General features: G+C 40.6%; 1 protein-coding gene across 1 annotated transcript; it reads left to right on the top strand.

Annotated features, from left to right (window-relative positions):
- The first annotated feature begins 20,865 nt into the window (after positions 1–20,865).
- On the top strand, positions 20,866–22,172 carry LOC133850503 (uncharacterized). The gene is made up of 2 exons (XM_062286628.1): positions 20,866–21,736; positions 21,797–22,172. Exons 1-2 carry the CDS (start codon positions 21,450–21,452, stop codon positions 21,999–22,001), a joined length of 492 nt encoding a protein of 163 aa, XP_062142612.1. The 5' UTR covers positions 20,866–21,449; the 3' UTR covers positions 22,002–22,172.
- Positions 22,173–22,426: the final 254 nt, after the last annotated feature.

The following is a 22,426-nucleotide window of genomic DNA, read 5'->3' as shown; positions in this document are numbered from 1 at the left end:
TTCGATGGAGGCTACTAGAGCATGGAGAGCTGTCTCAATGGACTTGCCCTTTGTGTACGCATGCTGATTTGGTGACAACAGATGCATTGAGTTGCTTCTGATGTGCAAATCAAGTAGCTTTTCCAATGTCTTAAGCAGGAAAGAGGTTAGGCTGATAGGCCGGCAGTCATTAGGAACCACATGACTGCATTTACCCGCCTTGGGCAGGAAAATGACTTTCGAGGTCCCCCAAAGAGTGGGGATATGACCCCATGCGTCCACGCTCCATCGCCCGACTTGAGCAGACTAGGACTGGAAGCCTGCTTGGACAGCAGCTTCCTCAGTCTGGAGGTGTCTTTGATGTTGTCTAGGTCAGAGTAAAAGGTTCTCCATAAAGACCTTTTGGATGATCGGATCATCCTCTTGTAAGACTTTAGGAGAGACCTGTACTCGTCCCAGACATATTCATTGTCCGCCTTCTTAGCAAGTTGAAACATGCTAGTAAGCTCCCCACGAAGCGAAGAGAGATCTGGGTTCCACCAGGGTGGCTTCGATCTTCTCGTCGGTCTTGAGAGCCTACAGGATTGGCGAAACGCGGAAAGTAGTCATGCTGAGAGGACATTGACATTTGTTTCTAGATCCTGTACCGAGTTGATGTTACCCGGCGGACCAAGAGACTTGTAAACAAGGCTAGAGAATTTCGCCCAGTTGGTATTTCGAGGAACGGCTGAGCTGCAGGTACCCTATTAAAAGGAATGGTAAACTGAATGTACTTATGATCCGAGAAGGAGGGTCTATCCAGGACCCTCCACTCTTCTACATTGGTACACTCAGTCGCAATCGTTAAGTCCAGCACATTACAAGAGGTGGGACCTACATAGGTAGATACCTCACCTCTGTTGGCTAGTCTAAGCTTATAGTTAAGGATAAAATCAAGAACTGACTCACCCCTGTCGTTAATGTCGGGACTTCTCCATACTCTATGGTGGGCGTTGGCGTCCACTCCGATTATAAGATGCTTTTTGGAGGAGCAAACCATTTCCACCAGCCTCCGCAGCTCGTCAGGTGGGCATGTCGTGGGCCATGTAGCAGGATGCCAGCAGCAAACATCCCTCACGGCTCTCCAGCACCACCACGGTAAGATCGTCATTGCTGTAATTAGGTAGTAGATGAGCTTTTAGCCCCTTTTTTACAAGGATGGCAGTTCTCGATCTACTTACCAATGTCGGGTCGTACAGATCGTAATTAAGCGACTTCAGTCCAGCAACCGTGTTGACCGACGCTATCCACGGTTCTTGGAACCAAAGCCGCGTAGGCGGACACTTTCTCCAGAGCAAGGAGTAGCTCCGCCGAAGCCGTTTTGGACTTATGGAGGTTGAGTTGCAGCACACTCATTAGAGGTTAGCAAACTCGCGGGGGGCCGTCTGCATGGACAGTTCCTCCGCCACCTCCTCCGTCTCATAAGTCAAGCTGAGGTGCTGGGTGGCGTCGGTCACGCTCTCAAGACCGAGATCTGCCTCAACCTCCCCTGACCTCAGCGTGTGAGTGTCCTTGTCGTTGGGATGACGTGTTTTAAGGCAAAGGTACACGCTCCCCTAAGCCCCACGCCATCTTCCCGTTGCGTTTATATAACAGATCCTCGGCCTCCTTATTGATCTGAATGATCACGTGCTGCCCACCACTGGGTAAAGGTTCATCAACCTTCAGCACGGACCAATCACTTGTCGGTATGGCCGGGTTCTGCTTTTTAAGCAGCTGAAGCGCCCGCTCGCCCTGCACAGCTATGGGGAAAAGGACTTTCGCCTTCGGGATGGACGGAATATTATTCCTGTCCACCACGTCTAGCTTGGCCCCCTCCCACAGTCCGTCCAGTTTGGGTACGGTCGCTTGCAGCCACTGTAACGTTGGGTCGTCCTTGCATGTCAGGATCTTGACACCATTCATCCAGCCAGTGCCTTCGAATGTAGGCATTGGACTGTCTGGGACATTCTCCATCCTGACAAACAGTGCGTCGACCAGCTTACTATTGGTCAACCGCCACCGCTCTGCAGACATTTTCCCGTTAGGGTCCCCTCTGTCTATGAGAGCAACGGCGAGATGCCGCCTGGCAGTTTCAGCAACCGTTGCTCTCTGTCTCGTCTTGTTCGAGTCCGTGTTGGTGGAGCCAGGTGCTCGCAGCCTCTTGCTCACTGGGGCCCCTTGCTTGGGACTCTCAGCGTACCGTTGGCGCTTGCTTGCCATGGACTCCACCAGAGACCTGCAATGAGTATGATCCGATGCGGTTCGATCAGCCTCGCTCAAACCGGTCACAACTCAAAAAGTTGATCGCAACAAAATTGTTCGATCGATCTTTGTGCACAAAACGAACAGTTCGTACAATTGATTTGATTGCTCTGCTTACTGATTGAAACTGATTGTTGCATACCGGTTTGATGATCGGAAATGATTGTACCGAAAAATACGATCGAGTCTAACGACGCAAATGAAAGATCAGACATCGATCAAGTTGCATTTGATTTGATTGTGAGTGAAGCAATCAGATCGAGAATTGCCTGCGAATATGTGTTTGCGTGTGTAGTTTGTATGTACAAATTGGAAAAAAAAATCACTTAATTTATTTCTTAATTTTTGAGGCTTAAAATCAAAATTCAATTCATGCTTAAAATTAATGAAGAAGTATTGCTTAAAATATTAGAAAACACAAAATTCAAATATTTAGCATGTGCGCGCGAGTTTCGGCTTATGATGAAATAAGTAGAGCGGGTTGAATCGAACAACCCGGTATGACCAAACGGTATGAGCGTGATCGATCTGAATGTAAGCAGCATTCTCAATCATTCTTTGCTGCTCACACAAAGCGTTCGATCAAAGTAAATCAATTCAAACCAGGCACGAGTGATTGGAACTGAATGTTCGCTTTGAACAAGCTTGCTTACGATCAATTCATGTTCGTTGCAGCAAAGTTTTGCGTCACAAAAAATCCGAGTCAATGATCGGGTATGATTGAAAAAATTGTGATCGTTGCAGCTCTCTGGACTCCACCTTGTTGTTGGCAGGGCCGGTAGAACCGGTCTGCACTTTAGTGTCTTTTGGAAGGGGGCTAAGTTGGTTTTCCCGCATCCACGTGTTGGCCCAGGCAAGCCTCTCCTGGTCCTTGGCGGACAGGTTAGCTACGCCACTAAGCCTTGCGTGAATACGGGTTGCCGCCTTATTTTTGGCCTTCTCCTTCAGCCCCCCGTGCCCGCTGCGCAACTTTGGCGGTGCTGGCGATAGGCAGGGGTGACTGAAGAGGAAGACGTTCCCCCTCCACCGTAGAAATTGGCGCAGCGCTCTTTTGGTCTGAGTCGGTTAAGACCACAGCACCCGCGCGAGTTACCAGTCCAGTGGCCGAGGGAGTCTCATTTGCGAGAGAATTCTGAAATATGTTAGAAATAATCACAAAATAAAGCACTGTGCTGTTTCGAGAACTGAATAAGACTGACTATTTCGTCAGTGGCAATTTAGATAGATTTGCATAGAGTAGGCTTGGAATTGTATAGAGTAGGCTTGGAGTTTCCGGATCGGCATTATTCCATGTGGCCGGAGAGAGGGCCATGTTAACTCGCGCACCAAAATCGAATTTTTGGTAGCAGTGTTGTTACAACTGATACGGCCTGCTCCCGCCGCCTCAGAGGTGTGACCGCTGGCGACACGCAGAGAGGATCTCTCCCCCCCGTGCCCGCCGGTGGTAGCAGTCACGCGTTCCATCGACGTTTGCGCTGACATCCCAGCCCGGGTTGAATTGTTTAGTGAGTCCATTCTTAGACCATTTTTGGCTAATTTTGTTCTTGGGAGCCCCCCATAGCGTTTTGAGTCTGACCGCCAGACACCGCGTACCATGGATTCTGCTACTTATCTTCAGACAGATGCCCGAAAGATAAGGAACAGAGTCCTCAGCTAGGATCTGCAGTTCCTGAAATATCGACGTATAGTAGAGATCTGCTACCCGTTGACAATGAGGTAATACAGATCCTACCCAGCCAGCACCCTCGGGGAGGGTTCAGCAGAGGATTTGTGCCAGCCAATTGCTAAAATAGCTAAAATTGCCAAAAAAAAAATAATAAAAAGTTGCTAAATTTGTAGATAATAACATTTTAAAAAAAAAGCTGCAAATATTTTGAAAAGTTGCTAGATCTAGCAACTAAATTGCTAAACTGGCAGCACTGAACTGAACTGTCAATCGAAGAGGAAAAATACTTTAGGAAAAAAAAAACATCAACTCAAACCGATAGAATTTTTGATTTATAATAAAAAGATAATTGTTGAGCATTGTTTACAACTGACTATGGTAGACGGAAAAGTATGCAACGCTTTAATTGAGTCATCCTCTTCAAAATGTTTTATACATATGTGGAGCAAATCCAAAAGAGTTAAATAACTTGGATAAAGGTTTAAAGAAAAACGTGAACAGAGGATATTTCGAACTCGGTTTGTCCCCACTTCATGCGAAAATTCTTCGAATACTTTCTACACCTATTTTATAAGTCCGTTATCAAAATGTGGCAAGCTAGATGTCCAGAGAAAATAATTAAAAGTTTTAGACCAAAAGCATAAAATTCAAGCGGCGTTTTGGGAAAAAATGAGAATAATAGTGGACAAGCCCAGAGGTAAAGGATTGCCCAACAATGGAAATGTGACTAGAAAATTTTTTTCAAAACCCCATTTGGCTTCTGAAATTACAGGGCTTTATGAAAACCTTATCCATCATTGTGCAACTATTCTTTAAGCTATTGCCTTGGGGTACAAAATAAATTTGGACAAATTTAATGAATATGCCATCGATACTGATAAGGAATTGATAAAGGAGTATCCATATATTCCATCTACAGTTCATAAGGTATTAGCTCATGGATCCTTTGTGATCGTATCAAATCGGAGAACTTTCCGAGAAAGCTGTTGAGCCGAATAATAAAGATTTAAAAAACTGTATCTCAGTCGAAAAATGTCACGCATTGCAACAAACACAGACATATGAACACACTCATTTTACGGTCGAACCCATTTGTAACTGAAAACATAGAGAGAAGGATAAATCAACGTTACTTGAATATGTGTTCATCTTACTAGAAGAAACATAGTAAATTTTTGTTTTAAATATATTGATTCGTTGATGGCTGGGCAAATCAATTTAATAAATTGGTTTCGGATGGTTTAATTTAGAATATGATAATATTTATTGAATATATTGAATCGCTTACGCGTATGTTTAATGCGCTTTGCGATGTTCCAGCAACGTCATCCGTAAATAATTCGCTCTTCCGCACTTCCACCTGACGCACAGTGGGCGATTTGGTCTCGCTAGCGGCATTTAATTAATAACTTCTAGACTAAAATAGGTGTCTTCAGTCGGTTTTGTTTCACCGATCAGAAACAAATAATACTTTTTTTAGTTAAAAAAAAATTTTTTTAATTATTTATTTATTTTTTTAATTAACAAAAAAATTTGTTAAATTTAAAATTTTATTTTATTTTAATTTTTTTTAACTTCAATTAACAATTTTCATATATAAACTTTATATAAAAAATGATGGGATGATGGGGGAAAAATGGTATGACTTCTGAGTGTCATACTAAAAAAAGATCCCTTTTTGCTACTGACAATTTGCTTAAAAAAGTACCATAGTTTGAAGGCTAGCAGGTAATAGCAGTTTATATTACACATTTTGAACGCCACTGACACTTTCGGCTAATAAAAGAGTTACACTGAATCCATTTGAATCCGGTAGCTTCGTAATACATACCTTGTTTTTTGTAATACATACCTTGAAGATAATTAAAAACCAAACTTATATTAAATTCAATAAAATTGTAAATTTCCGAGGAACTCGAAATTAATGCGCGTAAAAGGAAAAAAATTTGTAGAGCTCTTTGCAAAATCATATGGTGTGTTTTTCCGTCCATAGCTGATGATTAGTTGATCGTAGAGCTTTTAAAACGCTTTAATAAATCTAATCAAAGCATCTGTTATCGACTTGTGAAAAACATCAACGCTTTTTTAATTTCAAACTTTGAATTAAATGCCGCTAGCGAGACTAAATCGCCCACTGTGTGACGGTTTGTGGATTGAGAGGAGAGAACCCCACCCTGGGGAGTGCCACCTCGCACTTCTTTTGTAATGGCCAAATCGCCCTACGTATCCACCACCCGCTTGTCGCTAAGAAGACGGTTGACCCACCTGTGGACCGCTGGAGCCGTGTTCACTGAGGTAAGGCCCTTCATAATAGCGTCAGTGGTGAGGTTATTGAAGGCGCCTGAAATATCTAGCAAAGCACCCAAGGCATATTATTTAAAGTGGTCGGCTATTTCAATAGAGGCTACTAGAGCATGGAGAGCACTCTCAATGGACTTGTCCTTACGCATGCTGATTTGGGGACAACAGATGCATTGAGTTACTTCTGTTGTGCAAATCAAGTAGCTTCTCCAAAGTTTTTAGCAGGAAAGAGGTTAGACTGATTGGTCGGAAGTCATTAGGGACCACATGACTGCATTTGGCCGCCTTGGGCAGGAAAATTACTTTTAAGGTCCTCCAAAGAGTGGGGATGTAACACCATGCGAGGCACGCCGAATAGATTCCCGACAGCCAAGGAACAATCTTAGGTTTGCTGGCTTGCAGCATGGCTGGCGAAAGTCCATCGAGACCGGACGACCTGACCTTGGCAAAGGAGTCGATAGCCCAAATTATTTTATTGTCTGTAATTAGACCGGCAGGGGGTCTCAGAACTGGGAGACTAGGAAGGAGCTGCCATCCACTGTTCTCTATTCCAATACATCCCGGGAAATGAGCTGAGAGCAATGCTTCAAGAGTTTCAGCACTGCTCTCCGTCCACACCCCATCGCCTGACTTGAGCAGACTGGCACTAAAAGAATGCTTGGACAGCAGCTTCCTCAGTCTGGAGGTGTATTTAATGTTGTCCAGGTCTGAGCAAAAAGTTTCTCCATGAGGACCTTTTAGATGAGCGGATCATCTTCTTGTAGGATTTCAGGAGAGACTTGTACTGGTCCCAGACATAGTCGTTGTCCGCCTTCTTAGCAAGTTGGAACATGCTAGTGAGCTCGCTCCGAAGCGATGAGAGATCTGGGTTCCACCAAGGTAGCTTCGATCGTCTTGGATTGGCGAAACGCGGAAAGTAGCCCTTCTGAGAGCACATTAACAGATGTTTCTAGGTCCTGTACCGAGTTGATAGTGCTCGGCGGACCAAAAGAATTGAAAACGAGGCTGGAGAATTTCACCCAGTTCGTTTTACGGGTATTTCTGAACGGCTCAGCCGTAGATACCCTGTTTAATTGAATGTTAAACTGGATGTACTTATGATCGGAGACGGAGGGTCTATCCAGGACTTTCCACTCTCCTACATCAGTACATTCAGTCGCAATGGTTAAGTCCAGCACGTTACGTGAGGTGGGACCTACAAAGGTAGATTCCTCACTTCTGTTGGCTAGTCTCAGCGTATAATTTAGGATAAAATCAAGAACTGACTCACCCCTCGTCGGAATGGCCGGGTTCTGCTTCCTAAGCAGTTGAAGCGCTCGCTCCCCCTCCCACAAGCCGCCCAGTTTGGGTCGTCCTTGCATTTTAGGATCTTGATGTCATTCATCCAGCCAATGCCTTCAAAAGTAGGCATTGGGCTGTCTGGGGCACTCCGCATCCTAACAAACAGTGCGTCGACCAGCTTGCTATGGTTCAGCCGCCACCGCTCTGCACACATTTTCCCGTTAGGGTCCCCTGTGTCTATGAGAGTAACGGACAGATGCCGCCTAGCAACCGCAACCGTTGCTCTGTGTCGTTGTCTGTTGCTGTCCGTGTGGTTTTTGTTGGTAGAGCCTCGCAGCCTCTTGCTCACTGGAGCCCCTTGCTTGGGACTCTCAGCAGACTGTTTGCGCTTGCTTGCCGCCACCTTCGGGTTGGCCAAACCGGTAGAACCGTTGTAACCCTTACTGCCTTTTGGGAGGGGCAGCTGGTTTTCTCGCGTCCACGCATTAGCCCAGTCAAGCCTCTCCTTGTCCTGGACACTAAGTGTGAATGTGGGTCGCCGCCTTATTTTTGGCCTTCTCGTTCAGCCTCCCGTGCCACGCTACGCAACCTTGGAGGTGTTGGCGAAAGGCCGAGGTGACTGAAGAAGACAACATACCTCCTCCACAGTAGAGGATGATGCAGCGCACTTTTGGTCCGAGGTGGCTAAGACAACGTCACCCGCGCGCATCAACCTCGAGTTGTTGGTTGTGACAGTATTGTTACAACTGACTTGGCCTGCACCCACCGCATCAGAGGTGAGACCGCTGGCGTCACGCAGAGAGAATCTGTCCCCCGTGTTCGACGGTGGTAGCAGTCATGCCTTTCAACGAAGTTTGGGCTGACATCCCAGCCCGAGTTGATTTTTTAAAATGTTCCATCCGAGACATTTTGGCTAATTTTGTTATTGGGAGCCCCCATAGCGTTTTTAGTCTGACCGTCAGACACCTCGTACCATGGATTCTGCTTCTTATCTTCAGACAGACAAGTGCCCGAAATACAAGGATCGGCAGTACCTGAAACCCTGAAACGTCGGCGCATAGTAGAGATCTGCTACCCGATGACAATGAGGTAATGCAGATCCTACCCAGCCAGCACCCTCAGGGAGGGTTCAGTAGAGTATTTTTGCCAGCCATGTATATAAATAGAAAACAAAAAATTACATATAAAACAAACAAAATAATGTCGAAATATAAAGAAGTAATTCAAAAAAGTTTTTAGTCGAACACACAGCCTGATGTCATTTAATTTTCAACTATAATTCTCAGAAAAAAAGGAATAGAAAGTGCATGCATGTATTTTCCGTCCAAAAGAGGATATTTTTAGCGGAATTTTGACAAAAAAAATATGTAATCTGAATTACTTCTGTTGTATTCCAGTTAAATTATAGATGCGAAATTCCGAAGAAGTTCGTGGTTGTAGCACTTTCTAAATAATATGATTAAATAACCATCCAAAAACCAAAATTTGAACTTTTTCACCAATGATAAAATATTATTTAAATGGGTCAAAATTACCAACCGAAGTTAATTTGTTTTGTATTTTCTAAAAAAAACCAAATAAGAAACCTACAGTCGAGTGTACTCGACTGTGAGATACCCGCTACCCATTTTGTATAAAAGAAATATATTTTGCGGTATTTTTCTCAAAATATTCCGATTATACTGCAAAAATACTAAAAATATACCAAATGGTATATTTGGTATGTCGATATAGTACCGCATTCAAATATACCATAGGCGGCACAATATACCAGATTGTTAGCCAAAGCAACTAAGACGCCTTAAGGAGGCGTTTTTGCCCATACAAAAGTATTTCTTTAACTTCCAAAATTTTTATCTGATCGCAACCAAATTTTCAGGAAGCATAACTACTACAGTAATTATTGCATATACCAAAATTCGTAACTCTAGCTTTAAAATTACGCTTGTTATTCGATTTGAGTTGTGGGGCGGAAGTAGGCGTGGCAAAAATTTGAAACAAACTTGATCTGCGTGCAAACATAACAAATGCTGTCGAAGAAAAATTATAGCTCTATCTCTTATAGTCTCTGAGATCTAGGTGTTCATACGGACAGACACACAGACGCACAGATACACAGACGGACAGACACACAGACGGACGCAGATCAAGAATATATATACTTTATAGGGTCGGAGATGCCTCCTTCTACCTGTTACATACATTTCCTGCCGGCACGAAGTTATAATACCCTATGGGTAGCGGGTATAAAAATTGCATCATTGCACTATGGTCCGAATTCCTGATTTGGTGGCATAAAATCGAATATTGCATCTATCGAGCTGAAACTTGGCATAGTTCATTAATAGACCACTCTAAATATTTAAGCAAACTTTCAAGTAAGTTTGACCACGCCTACTCCAATGCCCATATAGACATCATGACGTATACGTGATATTTTATTTAAATTTTTTTTTTTTTTTATATTTATTGCTCTTGTTTTTGTCGTCACTCAGTGTACATTCATCTATTTGACCAAATACAAGTTCAAACAGCGCGGAGGAGTGGCGCCCGCTGTCCATCCACACGTCCAGCAACGTGGCGTGACAGAACTCAAGCACATCTAAATAATTAAAGCATCGGAAAAGCGGCAAAAAGCCGCAAACCCGACTGTTATTACAATTTAATATAAAGTGCCTACTATTGTTTAACAAACATTACACAACGCACAAATAAGCAGAACACCTTTTTTTCCTCTACAGAAGATGAACACTTTTGTCAGCTTTTTGATTTCCTTGGACAACACAAAACAGTACACATATATAACGTTAAACAAATTACCACACAAACTGTGTTTATTATTCGTAATTTACATACCTCCAACTTCAATATCCATTTTAAAAAATAGAAAAATATTATTTAGTTTGGATTTGCTAAGCGCTCAAAGTTATTAAAAGTTTCCCGCCAATTTAGTCACAAAAATCAGCTGCTTGCAAGATTGCATTCTTGACAAAAATATTTATTGATACTTTCTGTTTAGGGTATCTAGTTTAAATATATAAAAAAAAATTCCGATTTTCTTCCATAAAATTTTGGACTTTATGCCACCAAATCGGGAATTCGGACCATAGTGCATTGGCAAATACAAAAAAATTCTAACCGAACAAAATAGAACCGTTATGTGGAGTTGATATCGAGTAAATGATATAACCTAAAATACATTTGAAGTTGAAACAATGAACTCGTGTTACAGCTTTGCTCGTCAGTGTACGTCAAGAAAGCTCCGCAACTTTAGCGTCACATATCGATACAAAAATATCTGAAAAAAAGTTTAAATGCAAAACAATATAAAACTAAATTAATTTCTATTAAATCCGTGTTCGTCAAATTGCATGCAGTATTTATGCACTAAACTAGTGAATGAAAAATTGGGGAAGCAACATTTTTGCCAACATCTCGGCTTAGAAAAGTTGTCGGCTCTAAAGAGCCAATTCTGGCAACCGTGTCAGCGACTGAACTGAGAGTGGGACATGCGCTGCGCGCTGCGTTAGAACTTCGAATCTCGAAATGAGCCGAAGAGGTTTGTCGAGAAAAATAACTGTTTTTGACGGGAAGAACGTTGCAAAAATGCTGAAAAATTCGAGATTTTTGGTTTATTTTGAAAAAAATACCGCAATATTTTGCTTTTATTGAAAATGGGTAGCGGATATCTCACAGTCGAGCATACTCTTACTTGTTTTGTATTGGCTTTCAATCTTCCCTATATTTTGGCAACTAAGCCCTTCCAATAATAGAATAATGTCTTGTGGCAATGAGGCGAAACACATTGTTCACAGAAAAAATAATAATCTGCTTCAATAACTTATAGTTTTCTGAAGCCTTAAATTAAATTGAAAATAATATAGTGGCTGTCCATATATTACGTAATCACGTTTTCTGCGATTTTTGACCCCCTCCCCCCCGCTAGTAATCAAAAGTAATCATTTGATGAACACCCTCCCCCCTAACAATGATTACGTAATTACAAAAAAAGAAAAATATGAAAATTGTTCTTTTAATCTGTATTTTCAAAAGAAGATACAAATAATAGAATATGTATATCGACTTAATTATAGAGTTGCATTCGGTACTTATCGACGGAATAATCGGCGCGAAACCAATTTTTGAATAAATACTTTTAACAACAAAATTTTTATAAAATGATTACGTAATCATTGTCCAAGACCCCTCTCTCCCCCATGTAATCAAACATAATCATTTCCTTGACCAACTCCAATGATTGAATGGTCAATGTCAAATCATTTAATAATTCCGTGTCATTTGTGTTGCTGATCTGAAAGCACTTATTTACTCTTTGCAACTCCGACAATATTGGATTTAAAAAGTAAATATGCGTAGTTCTTGTCATTAAACATTTGATGCAAGAATCCGCTTTATGGCATTTTTCCTTGCTCGCTGCTAGGTTAAAATGGAGTTTCAGCTCTTCCCATTGCTGCAGTATTCGTGCAATATTCGTGATGATAAAAAATGTCGAAAGAAACTTTTCATGTTGATGCGAAAAATAAGTGATGACAACACCTAATTAGCTTGTTAGCCAAGCGTGCCGACATTTTTGTTTGTAGTTTTTTGGCATATTTTAAAACAATAAAAACACGCTGAACATAATTCCCTCAATTCACGTTTGCCGTTACGTGACGCTACGATAAGAATTGGTTTATCGATGTTCTTTGAGGTTGCTGCGGAGCGCTCGGCAATAATACTGTTTTCAATGATACAACTTTTTTCAAGAGCTGGCGTATCTATGTATTATATGGTTTGTCATTTTCAGTTGACAAGAAGAAGCAATAGCAAAAACAAACACAAGTGTGTGAAGACTGCTTACGGCGAATTCGAACCAACGCGTTGCAGCGAATTACAGTAGTCAATTTATGTATATGACGAGGATTCATTATCCGAGTCGTTGACCGGACTTTCGGCGAAACGTTTTTTTGGCGCGTGGCATGTTGGTTGAATTTCACAACTAGACTGACTCTTTAATTCATGTCGATCCCTTTTCAATTCCTTCTTACCCTCTAATACACACGCACAGTGTGGTGAGTTATGACGAACACTATCTGTCCCACTCATGCCCACGGCCAAACTACGTTGACAGAATTATGTATCTGCCTCGCACGAAAGAAAGGGGAACCACAAAGAAATAAAACAAATGTGTACCAACAAATAATCGTTATAATTTGAATGTTTAAATTAATCCGCGACACGACCTTCCTGACCTATCTCACGTCCTCGTGAGTTTACAATATAAAGGTTTTACAAAATATTCTCATATTATTATTATTATTATTTTACTTTTAATACAAATTCAAATTCAAGCAGGTTTCGCAAAAATACATTTTTCTTCTTCTTAAATCAAAATTGAACAAATTATTTCTTACCCTTATACAACGGTTTGCCATAAGATCCAGATTACCACCAACTTAAATCCAAACAATTAAAATTATGCAGCCTTTTCTTTCATAAGGCGATCATATTCTTCATTTCATTTACAAAAATCATGCCAACAACTAGCACACAGTCATTGACAAAATAAACTGGCCAGCCAATAAACAAGTTAATTTAGCCCACAGCTTATATCCAGACAAACCGGCCATCACAAATAGCTCGCAGTTTAGTTTATAAGCCGGCCAAATAACTGACGTCCGATCATTACCAAAATTTCAATATTAATGCAGCAAATGGAGAACCACATAAATCGGGCGCTCACCTCTACAGAAAGTCATGAAATATGGAACCGATCCGGGCGTTTACAATGTCTTTATTCTATTTCAAGATCACAGCCCTCGCCGGCTTGATCTGTGGCATCTTCATCACTGACTTCATCATTCAGTTGTGTGATTTCTTCATCATCACACTCATCATCCAACTCTGTGGTAATCCTCTTCTCAAAATTCGTGAGAATATTTATATGTTCTATTATTAGTTAGTGCCTTAAGTTTATACCGATCTCCTTCCAATATTTCGGTTACTAAAAACGGTCCTCTAAACTTAGGGTCTAATTTTGTCTGATGTCGCTCTTCGTTCTTAAGCAAAACGTGATCACCAACTTTATGTCTTACAATAGTAGCCTTATCTTTATCAAATCTAGCCTTATCGTAATTGGCATTCTTTTCCATGTTTTGCTTAGCCATTTCTCTAACTTTATCAATATCAACATCATTCTTATTTTCAACAACACTTACGAGACCAAACGGTCTTCTTTGCCAATGAGTAGTTCTAAAGGGCTAACCTTAGTCACTCTATTGGGCGTACAATTAAGAGCCAGTTGAATTTCGCATAAAGCATCTTGCCATGACCCCTGACCTGTCTCAACAGCTGTTAGCATGGACTTTAGAGTACTCATAACTCGCTCTACTTGGCCATTGGCCCAACTAGCACCCGTGGCGATCAGATGCAAATCTATCTTTTGAACAGAACAGAAATCACGGAATGCTGTGCTTGAAAAACTACGTCCCTGATCTGCGATCAGACGGGAAGGTACGCCGAACAATGATATTTGTGATCTTAATGCCTTAATACAGCTCTCGGTGTCTAGCCTCGATGTATGAGACAAAAAGACAAACTTCGTGAAGGCGTCTATTGACACGATTATGTATTCCTTCTGTTCATTTTTACCACTAAGCTTCCCTGTGATGTCGATGTGGAATGTATGCCACGGGATGGTAACCTTTGCTATGGGATGCAATTCCGCTTGTACCTCACCAGTTGGGGGCTTTGACAATCTGCATGTAATACAGTTGTCGACAAATTTACGAACGTATTTGGACATCTTGTCAAACCAATAGTATTCGTACATTTTCTCAAGGGTTTTTTCCCAACCAAGGTGCATAATTGACTCGTGCATATTGTTTACAGCTGACCACCTAAATGGCTTTGGGATGATAGGGAGACAACGAGTCTTTCCGTTTCTTTGAATTTTCCTATACAGCGTTCCTGCCCTTAACTCGTACGTTTTGGGCAATCCTCAGAAAGATCATCGTTACGTAATTTAGAAACAATAGACGACGTTTCTTCGTCTAGTTGCTGCTCAGCTAACAACCAATTGTCAGTAATCTCTGTCAAATTTATATGTTTTTCCACTGTACCTTTTGACTGGATGCGATCTTTTGATATGGGATTTCGAGACAGAAAATCTACGTGAGCCATTCGTTCGCCTGGCCTATACTGAATGTCAAACTCAAAAGATTGCATGTACAACCACCACCTATGGACTCTTGGAGTCAGTTCCGCTTTTATGCGAGATGCCTTGAGAGAATTGCAATCGGTAAAAACGATAAAATGTCGACCATGCAAGTAATGGCGAAAATGCTTAATAGAATTGAAAACTGCAAGTGTTTCCAACTCATACGAGTGATAACGCGATTCCGCTGACGAAGTCCGTTTACTAAAGTATTCGATAACTCGTGGCTTGTTTTCGATTTTGTGCAACAAAATTGCGCCATAGCCATCGGCACTCGCATATGTATGAAGCTCAATAGGAAATTGTGGATCGAAAATAGTAAGAACAGGTTCACTAGTCAGGATTGAAATTACCTTCTGTCGTATTTGCTCGTGCTCTGTTTCCCATGAAAATGACATGCTTTTTAAAGTTAGAGCGTAGAGTGGTTTCAGTAACTGTGAAAACTTGGGTACAAACTGACGAAAATACGAGACCAGTCCAATAAATTGTCTCAGTTGAGTCACAGATTGCGGAGGCTACTGCCTCCTGTAAGAGCTTGTATTTTTCTAGGATTCGGTCGAATTTCACCTGCTCTAACTTCGAAGCCCAAATATTCTACACAAGATTTAAGAAAGCAGCATTTTTTTGATGTTGAAAGAAAATCCTACTTCGACGAGTGCTTGTAGAGTTATTGTTAGCCTGTCGAAAGCTTCCTCCTTTGTGCGTGCAACTATCATTACATCGTCCATGTAAACGATGGCATATGTATGAGTCAGATCACCTAGGGCACGATTAATGGCCCTCTGGAATACAGAAGGCGCATTTTTAAGCCCAAAAGTGTAACGAATCACTAGTGTAATATTCGTCTGGTGCTGGTGGAAGGATTATTAGTGTGGCGTACGCGCTGGCTTCTCCGGGCTTTGCTCAGGTAGCATGGGGTTAAATAAAAGGCCAACTAATAGGACGCACCACTTATAATAATAATACATTTAAAATTCGCGTACATAAGGGAAGACAGAGAAGAAGGAGTGTAATGGGAATAATATATCATCAATAAACAATAGTGAAAGAGATGAGAAAGGGAAAGAGACAAAGGTAGGTTAACAAAGAAGGCGGAGCCACTCTCTAATGCAACACAGCTGTTATTGCGTGCAGACGCCCACCCTACCATGATCCTGCATTCATTGCCAAAAACTAAAAGTTGGCAGGATCCCTAAAAGAAGTGGTTCGGCTAACCTACTCCTGCTTGGTGATGCATGGTTCCAAATAAAAATGATTAAATTAAGCGAACATACTTAATTTATTAACATATAAGAAAAGTGATTTGAATTTTAACATTACAAACGAAATGACATGAAAAATAAATAAATAAATAGATTAACGGACTAACATAGTAAGTGTTTATGAGGCAGAAATTGCACAGATAAGGTAAAAAGGGGAAAAAAAATAAATAATAAGGCAAAAAGAAAAAGAATAAATAAAGAAAAACTAAAAATACTTAACCTATAAATATAAAATATGATCTAGCATAAATATAATATAAATAATTATTTTTGGGTTTGAAAATTACTAATACCTTAAGAATTTTGCAATTAAAATTACTTCATTGAGAATGATGGAAAACGCAATAAATATAGGCAAACATGATTTATCTTTTAAACAGAAAAGCTCTGCGCAAGCAATTGTATGAGGATCAGCTGATGGCTGTCACTCAATGCAGGCATGCATATGGCCAGCCTTACAAGGTCATTGACCGCTGGGACCGCAGTAGCAGCTGCAGCCGCGCTATGGTGAGATGCACCAAAAGCTCTTACTCATATGTATATATTATCATTTAGTAAGAGTGAAACAGACTTACATACATTCGGCGACTCCCACGCAGAAAGATCTTTCCTTGTGTTAGTGACTGTCTGTGGTGAAGCTGTGGATAAACAATAACAATAAAGCTTTTCCGCATGCGTAAAAGCTGGCTGCTATGATCTGCTAATGCAATTCAACACAAATATACATATGTACATACAAATGTATGTAGCTATGAGTGCACCTACTTTGCAAGCAATACAGAAACAAGAAATTTTACAACTGAATACAATTTTAAGAAGATATTTCGCCTATATATGGTGCCTTGTATGCATTCTTAAATGATTGCCAATTCTATTTTATACAATAGTACAGTGGTACTTGTATTATGAGGGCCCAAGAAAAGTTGTTGGTTCAACTTTCTCGCCACATCATATTACACTTACAACATTGATAAACATTCACTTAAAAATGCACATTTTCACTAACCAATCTAAACTAACAATAATTCAACAAAAACAATCAAAACATAGGCTGACAACCAGCTATTCGCCTTCGGCCGCGATGACACAATAAGGAGCAGCACAATTCGTAACTAGCGATTGAGGCGAGGCTGCCAACGGTAAGTTGTTCTTCGACAACAGACGAAGCCAACCTGCTTGGAAGCAGTTCTCCGTTTAGCAGTGCGAGTCGGCAACTATCTCTGGCTACCGTCGTTTATGTAGACCATCTGTTTTTGGTGTACCGACAGCTGATGTGGCCAGCACAGCTGCGTCGTGAAGCTTTTGTTGTTGACCGTTAATCACTCATTACAGTGTGGTGAAGTTCCAATTGAAATGGATTTAAAATTCGACCACTGGGTTATTATACAATACGGCGTTTTACTTAGATTAAAACTGCGTTTTAATCTGGGTTGTTTACACACTAGGTTTTATATCAATTATGACTGGGTTATTAGATTTAGTGTAAATACTGGGTGCCGAATCTAAAAATAAATAGACAAAACTAAACTTAGAACAACAAAAAAAACTAAATATACTTATAACAAATATTTACCCTAATTTGGAAAACGGCACTTGATATGGAGGACGTGAAAGTGGACAACCATCTATTGCGTAGGTTAAGTGGACGGCATAGGTGCACTTTTGTGAAAAAAAAACACAATTAACGTATTAGTATAACAATTATACATTGCAGTACCATTGTATACTTACAAATACGTTCTATGCAACGGACTTCGCCAACCACTTCACTGAGATATATTTTTGGTTTTAGTCACATGCACGTTTACACATTTTTTCTTAGGTTTTTCACATAACCTTTTAACATTTCTGTTACAAACAAAAACCAACAACAAAAACCTCTTTTCGGAATTTGACAACTAATCCTCAAAAAGGTAATCGTTGTCTATTTTGGTGTGGACTTAACATGATCAGCTGATCTTGTAACTCACGCTTGTAAGTATCGTGGTCCACCAATAGATGGCGCTATTTTTGGAGCTTTCAGAGTCATTGCTAAATAAAGCTCCGCTTCTCAGAACAAAACATGACAAGACATTTAGTACCATTTTCTCAGGCTACAAATAATTTTATACAACTAAACAAATTAAATAATACAAACTAAATATGACAATACACATATAAATAAATAATATAATAAATAGATAGAAATATGTAGGTGTGCAGAAAAAAAAGAAGAAGAAAATGTTGCATACTTTTAGGCTTAGTCAATTTCAGATACGACAAGCGGCCTATTACAAAAGGCATATCCAAGTATTCATACTGCCCTTCTGGGGTTACAAACCCTGTCCGTTCAATAGAGCTTGTATTTATTGGGATCTGATGGAAGCCACTCGCCATGTCAATGCACCACTCAACCTAGCTATCTGGTATATATATGATATATGTAAGTGGCAATGGGTACTTGTCGGAAACAGTATTGGCATTAAGCTCACGATAATCAACACACAGACGGTCTGTACCATTTTTCTTGCGGACAAGTAACATCGGACTCGCGAAAGGAGGGGAACTGTGTTTTATTTTGTTTGCTTCCAACATGAATGGAATGTCTTGAATGGAATGTCTAACCTTTTCTTTTTCTTCCACACTCAATCGGTAAGGGCGCCTCTGAACCGTCTTATTCTGACCAATCAAGCGAATCTCTAACTGTCCCGTAGTCACGCGGCTCTGTGGTATACCGTTTATAAAAGAATTTGAATACCCCTGTAATATTGAGAGCAGTTTGTCTTTATCCTGTCCATGTAAATCGGTATCGACACCAGCCAGGTCAGGAGTGCATTCGGAGACTACGACAGGTAATACAGACTTTTCGTTAAACATAGTAAGCGCGCTTGATGTAATCGTCACGCCGATGCCCTGGCTTAAAATTTCCCGACCAATCAGAGCGTCGTATTTGATATGATTGTCTAAAACTACGTGAAACAAGATTTCGAAAGAACGCTCACAAATTAAACAAGTAAGAAAGCTACAGTCGAGTGTACTCGACTGTGAGATACCCGCTACCCATTTTGAATAAAAGAAATGAATTTTTCGGTATTATTCTCAAAATATACCAAATATACTGCAAAAATACTAAAAAATACCAAATGGTATATGTGGTATATCGATATAGTACCGCATTTAAAATATACCATAGATAGCTCAATATACCAGATTGTCAGCCAAAGCAACTAAGACCCCTAGTAAGTGCGCGTTTTGCCTATATAAAAGTATTTCTTTAATAACTTCGACAATTTTTATCTGATCGCAACCAAATTTTTAGGAATCATAACTACTATAGTAATTATTGTACATACCAAAATTCGCAACTCTAGCTTTAAAATTACGCTTGTTATTCGATTTTTTTGATTTTCGGGGGCGGAGGTGGGCGTGGCAAAAATTTGAAACAAACTTGATCTGCGTGCAAACATAACAAATGCTGTCGAAAAAAATTATAGCTCTATCTCTTATAGTCTCTGAGATCTAGGTGTTCATACGGACAGACGGACGGACACACAGACAGACAGACACACAGACGGACAGACGGACATGGCTATATCGTCTCGGCTGTTGACGCTGATCAAGAATATATATACTTTATAGGGTCGGAGATGCCTCCTTCTACCTGTTACATACATTTCCTGTCGGCACAAACTTATAATACCCTTCTACCCTATGGGTAGCGGGTATAAACATTCGCCAATATCTGTAAAATGCTGCAAACAGAGTTGCCACCTTTACCCCTCAATGTCACTACGTTGTTTATTCTAATGCCGGATAATCTCAGTGACGCAGTCTCTTTGATGGAACGACTCACCAAACTGCAGCAACGTTCCTAAGGGCTCAAGTACCGTGCATATGTTTACGTCTTTGATGGTATTGCTCTTCATCGGCGGACGCTCCTGACGATCCGGGCACACAGTAGATACATGTCCAGCTTTTCCACATTTATAGCAGATCACGGATGATCGATCTTTTGCTCCAGATTGTTGATTACGGGGCTGCTGACGCTGAGTTGCCTCTTTATTAAAGCGACATTCCGCCTCCTTGTGTCCGGGTTTGCCACAATTATGACACGTGATGTGAGACATAGTCCTGACTCTTTTTTCCTTGGGGTGCTGATAAGTTGTCACTCGAATGCTGGTTCTGTCTAGTGTCGAACGAAAAGGCTTTGAGTTCCTGATGCAGCTCGTTTCTCATCTTGATATCCGTCGTAAAAAACCAAACGGCGCAATCGTTTGTCTATCCCAGCTGCATGTGCCAACGTAACGGATACTGCAATCTGCTCGACGCTAAGTGACTTCCAGCGGGCCATAAGTGATGTGATCATTCTGCTTCCATACAGCGACAAGCACTCTCTTTCGTTTGGGCGTGCATTTAGCAAATTCATAACGGTTGCGGCCAAAGTCTCCGTTCCAGAAAAATATTGCAAAAATAATTCTCGGAACTGCGTCCACGTAATGCCGGGAAAACATGTCTGCGAGAGCCAGTGACATGCGGTGCCTTCCAGTGATTTGCTGAGGGACATTACAAGAGCGCTGCCCACTAGCTGGTTTTCGGACAAGATGTAGTCGACCGTTGAACACCAGGAGAGAGCGTCTGATCCTGCACGATCAGGGTTGAACTTTGGCAGAACAATGTTTTTGGCATCTTTTGTTTCATTTTGAGAGCACTGCACTTGTCTTATTAGCTCAGCGAAATTACGATTTTGCATCTCCAAAATTCACAAAAGATTTGCATCATCGGCTGGAGGCAGAGGTAATCCCACTTCTGATGACGAGGATTCATTATCCGAGTCTTTGACCGGACTTTCGGCGAAACGTTTTTTTGGCGCGTGGCATCATGCTTATTTTGATCAAATGTGTCTGTCATTCGGTACAGCTGTCAGTCAATCATGCTTGCGCCAAATGTTTGCCAGATCAGTTGGAATTTTTAATCCATGATACTTACTCTTGGTTTTCTAAAAGCTCTATGCGACAAATCAATTATAAAAAAATATATCAATGCATAAACGATGACAAGGTACTAGCCTGAATATTTTACTTTAATTTCGAATTGTGTTCGTCCAAATGTTTCGTTCTTTTGTGTCCTGCGATCGTGATTGTCCAAACTAACTTACTTAAATTTTAATATCAATTTATAGCTGCTGTAACCTGTTCTTAATATGTATAAATGTTTAATTTATGTGTGATTCGATTTAAACTGTTTTCTTTATCTGAAATCTTATCCTTAGTTGCCCTTAAAAATCCCTAGAGTCTGCGAGACTAGATGGCTTTCAATTGAGCTGGCGGTGACCAGGATTGTTGATCAGTGGACAGAGCTAAAATTGCATTTTTCCATAGCTTCACTCCAGGAGAACTGTCACAAAGCCAAAATCTTGCACGAACTGTACAGTGACGAAGTAAATTGCCTTTACTTATTGTTTTTGAAGCCGATATTAGTGGAAATGCAGCGCTTAAACAAAAACTTTCAAAGCAGAAATTCAAATGCTACAAAACTTTTGAAAGATTTAATAGCAACAATCAAATCGTTGAAGGCCTTAATTATACCACCAAGCTGTGATATCGACATTTTGAAATTTGATTTCAAATGTATGGTTGAAACTAATCTAAGCTTGGGGTATGACTTTGAAAAAAAAATTAAGTCCTTACAACGTCAGGAGCAGATCGAAGTTGAAATTCGAACGAAGTGTGCGAATTTCGTTGTGGAGTTGGTCCAACAGCTAAGAGCCAGGTAAGTTAGGTATTTATGATATTGACGTCCGAGATATTAACGATTTTGTTTTAATTTTAGATTGCCGGAGAACTTCGAAACGCTGGAAAAAATAAATGTTTTTTCTGTTGATAGGATTTTGAGAGCTCAAAATGAAAAAATTGAAGATTTCTTGGAGCAGCTCAATGTGGAAAATATAAGCGATATCCTAACGCAATACGGAAAGATCCATTTATTTGACTGGGAGAACAAGGAGGACACTGTCAAATTTTTGCAGAAGTGCTGAGCTTTAGGGACTCAGGTGACAACAACCATTTCAAGTCCTTAGCGCTGTTTGCTATAAGGCTACTCTGTTTGCCTTGGTCAAATGCTGAGGTAGAGCGTGTGTTCAGTCAAATGAACATAGTAAAAAGTAACCTCAGAAACAGGTTACATATAAAAACACTAAATTCAATTTTAAAAACAAGTAAGAAAGTTACAGTCGAGTGTGCTCGACTGTGAAATACCCGCTACCCATTTTTAATAAAGGCAAAATATTGCGGTATCATTTTGAAAATATACCGAAAATACTTAAAAAATACTAAAAATATACCAAATGGTATGTTTGGTATATCAATATAGTACCGCATTCAAAATATACCATAGACGGTTCAATATACCAGATTGTCAGCCAAAGTAACTAAGACCCTTATAAGTAGGCGTTTTTGCCCA

Source organism: Drosophila sulfurigaster, chromosome 2L (genome assembly GCF_023558435.1).
Source record: "Drosophila sulfurigaster albostrigata strain 15112-1811.04 chromosome 2L, ASM2355843v2, whole genome shotgun sequence".
Lineage (NCBI taxonomy): Eukaryota > Metazoa > Arthropoda > Insecta > Diptera > Drosophilidae > Drosophila > Drosophila sulfurigaster.
Note: the sequence above shows the minus strand (reverse complement) of the source record. Positions and strands in the feature narration are given on the sequence as shown.

Excerpts from the sequence above, each read along its gene's own strand:
- LOC133850503 (XM_062286628.1), top strand. The coding sequence starts at position 21,450 with ATGCAGCGCTTAAACAAAAACTTTCAAAGCAGAAATTCAAATGCTACA. Across the intron at positions 21,737-21,796 it reads GTCCAACAGCTAAGAGCCAG|ATTGCCGGAGAACTTCGAAA; the intron begins GTAAGTTAGGTA and ends TTTTAATTTTAG.